Here is a 1,927-nt window from a genome sequence, read left to right as displayed (position 1 = left end):
TCTGGGGAGGGCACAGGGGGTCACAGGGGGTCACTGGGGGTCACTGGGGGATGGGAGAGCCCCGTGCCCCAGTGTCCCCCCAGATGTCCCACTCACATCTGCACCGTCCGCTTGCCCAGCGGGGCCTGGAGCAGGAAATCCCGGGAGAGGGGTCTGACCCACATCACCACCACCAGCACGGGCGCCACGAACCCCACGTGCAGCAGGACCCTGCGGGGGGACCATCAGAAACCCCACAGCCCCCGCTGCCCCCTTCCCTCCCACCCCAAACCTCCCCCACAGCCGGGGGGTCCCCGCTGTTCCCCAGTGGCACCCAACTGGGTCAGGGGCTTGTCCGCTGCCATCCTGAGGGCATCCAGGTGGGTCTGGGCCAGGCGCAGCCCCGGGAAGGTCAGGAGGGCTCCCAGGAAGGAGCACAGGGCCACCAGCCCCAGCTTGAAGCCCAGCTTAGCCAGGGGCAGCCTGTGGACACAGAGGAGGGACAGTGGGGGATGGTTCCCACCCCAAACTTCCCAAAAACCTCCCCAAAAAGGGGTTTTTCCCCCCATTTCCCTCCCTGCCCAGTTGCCAACTCACGTCCACTCCCAGCCCCGTGGCTTCAGGATGGTCTCCAGGTTATGGGTGACTCCGGCCAGCCCTGCGGGGAGTGACTGCTGTGAGTGGGGAGTGACCAATGAGGGGAGTGACCTCTGGAAGTGGGGAGTGGCCCCTGGGAGTGGGGGGTGACCAATGAGGGGAATGACCCCTGGGAGTGCAGAATGACCCCTGGGAGTGGGGACTGACCCATGAGTGGGCAATGGCCCCTGGGAGTGGGGACTGACCCCTGGGAGTAGGGGGTGACCAATGAGTAGGGAGTGACCCCCATGACTGGGTCACCTCCTTGCTCCCTGTCTCCATCCCTGTCACCCACCAGCCTCGAGGCCGAACTCCAGGTAGTCTTCACGGACCACCAGGGCCACCATGGCGAGGAGGAGGAAGAAGAAGGCGAAGGTGAGGCACACGGAGCGCTCCCCGCCCTCCTCCGAGCGGAAATAATGCCGCATCACCATGAAGAAAACCTTGCTGGGGTTTGGGGGAGGCTGTCAAGGAAATTTGGGACACACCAGGGGACACCCCAACCCCGGTGAGGCCCCTAAACATCTCCACCATGAAGCCACCACCAGCTCCTCTTTGGGGCACCTTCAGATAAATAATCCATAAAATTCAGTTTTACGCCTCAGCGGGGAAGAAAAATAAGGGGGGGGGGGGTTCCCTCTTCAGCCTGGCCCCCCGAAAATCAGGATACACGGAGAAGACGATGGTCAGCAGGCACCAGAGCACGCCGAGGTTGGTCTCCCTGGCGGGGCTGACCAGGCAGAAGTAGCCCTCGCTGAAGACGTACACGGCGCCGGCGTAGACGGCGAAATCCACGAACCACTGGTACTCCAGGAAATAGCGCAGCACTGGGGGGGCGTGGGGACACGTCACCGCCCTGGGGACACCACCTGGGTGGCGTCCTGGGGGAACAGGGCATTACCCAGAGTGTCCACGGCGGTGATGGGGCTGGTGTCCAGCTGGAGGTTGATGTCCCGGGGCACGGACAGGGGTTTGTCCTCCATCATCCCATTCATCTTCCTGCGGTGAAAACCAGAGCTGGCTTGTCCCTTGTGTCACCCCGTGGTGGGGTGACACCCCTGGTGCACCCCTCAGCACTCTGGGGTGACTCCCACTGTCCCCAGCCTCAAATATTTCCCACTCCCAGCCCCTCCCACCCCCCGGGACCGCGGGGGTGACCCAGGCTGACCTGTCCCTCTTGCTCTTCGGGCGCTGCTTCCCGGCCAGGGCGCAGAGCTCCTCGTCCGAGGGGTGCTTGTAGCGGTACAGGCTGCGGGGAGAGGGGGGTCAGAGGTGCTGGGGGTCCCCGAGCCCTGCTGGGGACAGGGACAGA

The 1,927-nt window shown here is 64.4% G+C and overlaps 1 protein-coding gene across 1 annotated transcript in view; it reads right to left on the bottom strand.

Moving 5' to 3' along the window:
• The window catches only part of TMEM161A (transmembrane protein 161A), a 3,611-nt gene extending 1,744 nt beyond the window's left edge, over positions 1–1,867 (bottom strand). The window contains exons 1-7 of the mRNA XM_017727515.1: positions 1,784–1,867; positions 1,517–1,614; positions 1,286–1,442; positions 911–1,062; positions 577–637; positions 319–462; positions 97–210 (exon numbers count right to left, since the gene is read on the bottom strand). Coding sequence (XP_017583004.1) covers positions 97–210; positions 319–462; positions 577–637; positions 911–1,062; positions 1,286–1,442; positions 1,517–1,610 — 722 coding nt within the window. The 5' untranslated portion in view covers positions 1,611–1,614; positions 1,784–1,867. The remainder of the gene's footprint in view (positions 1–96; positions 211–318; positions 463–576; positions 638–910; positions 1,063–1,285; positions 1,443–1,516; positions 1,615–1,783) is intronic.
• Between the last annotated feature and the right edge of the window lie 60 nt (positions 1,868–1,927).

The sequence above is a fragment of the Corvus brachyrhynchos genome, unplaced genomic scaffold (genome assembly GCF_000691975.1).
Source record: "Corvus brachyrhynchos isolate BGI_N302 unplaced genomic scaffold, ASM69197v1 scaffold212, whole genome shotgun sequence".
Taxonomy (NCBI): domain Eukaryota; kingdom Metazoa; phylum Chordata; class Aves; order Passeriformes; family Corvidae; genus Corvus; species Corvus brachyrhynchos.
Note: the sequence above shows the minus strand (reverse complement) of the source record. Positions and strands in the feature narration are given on the sequence as shown.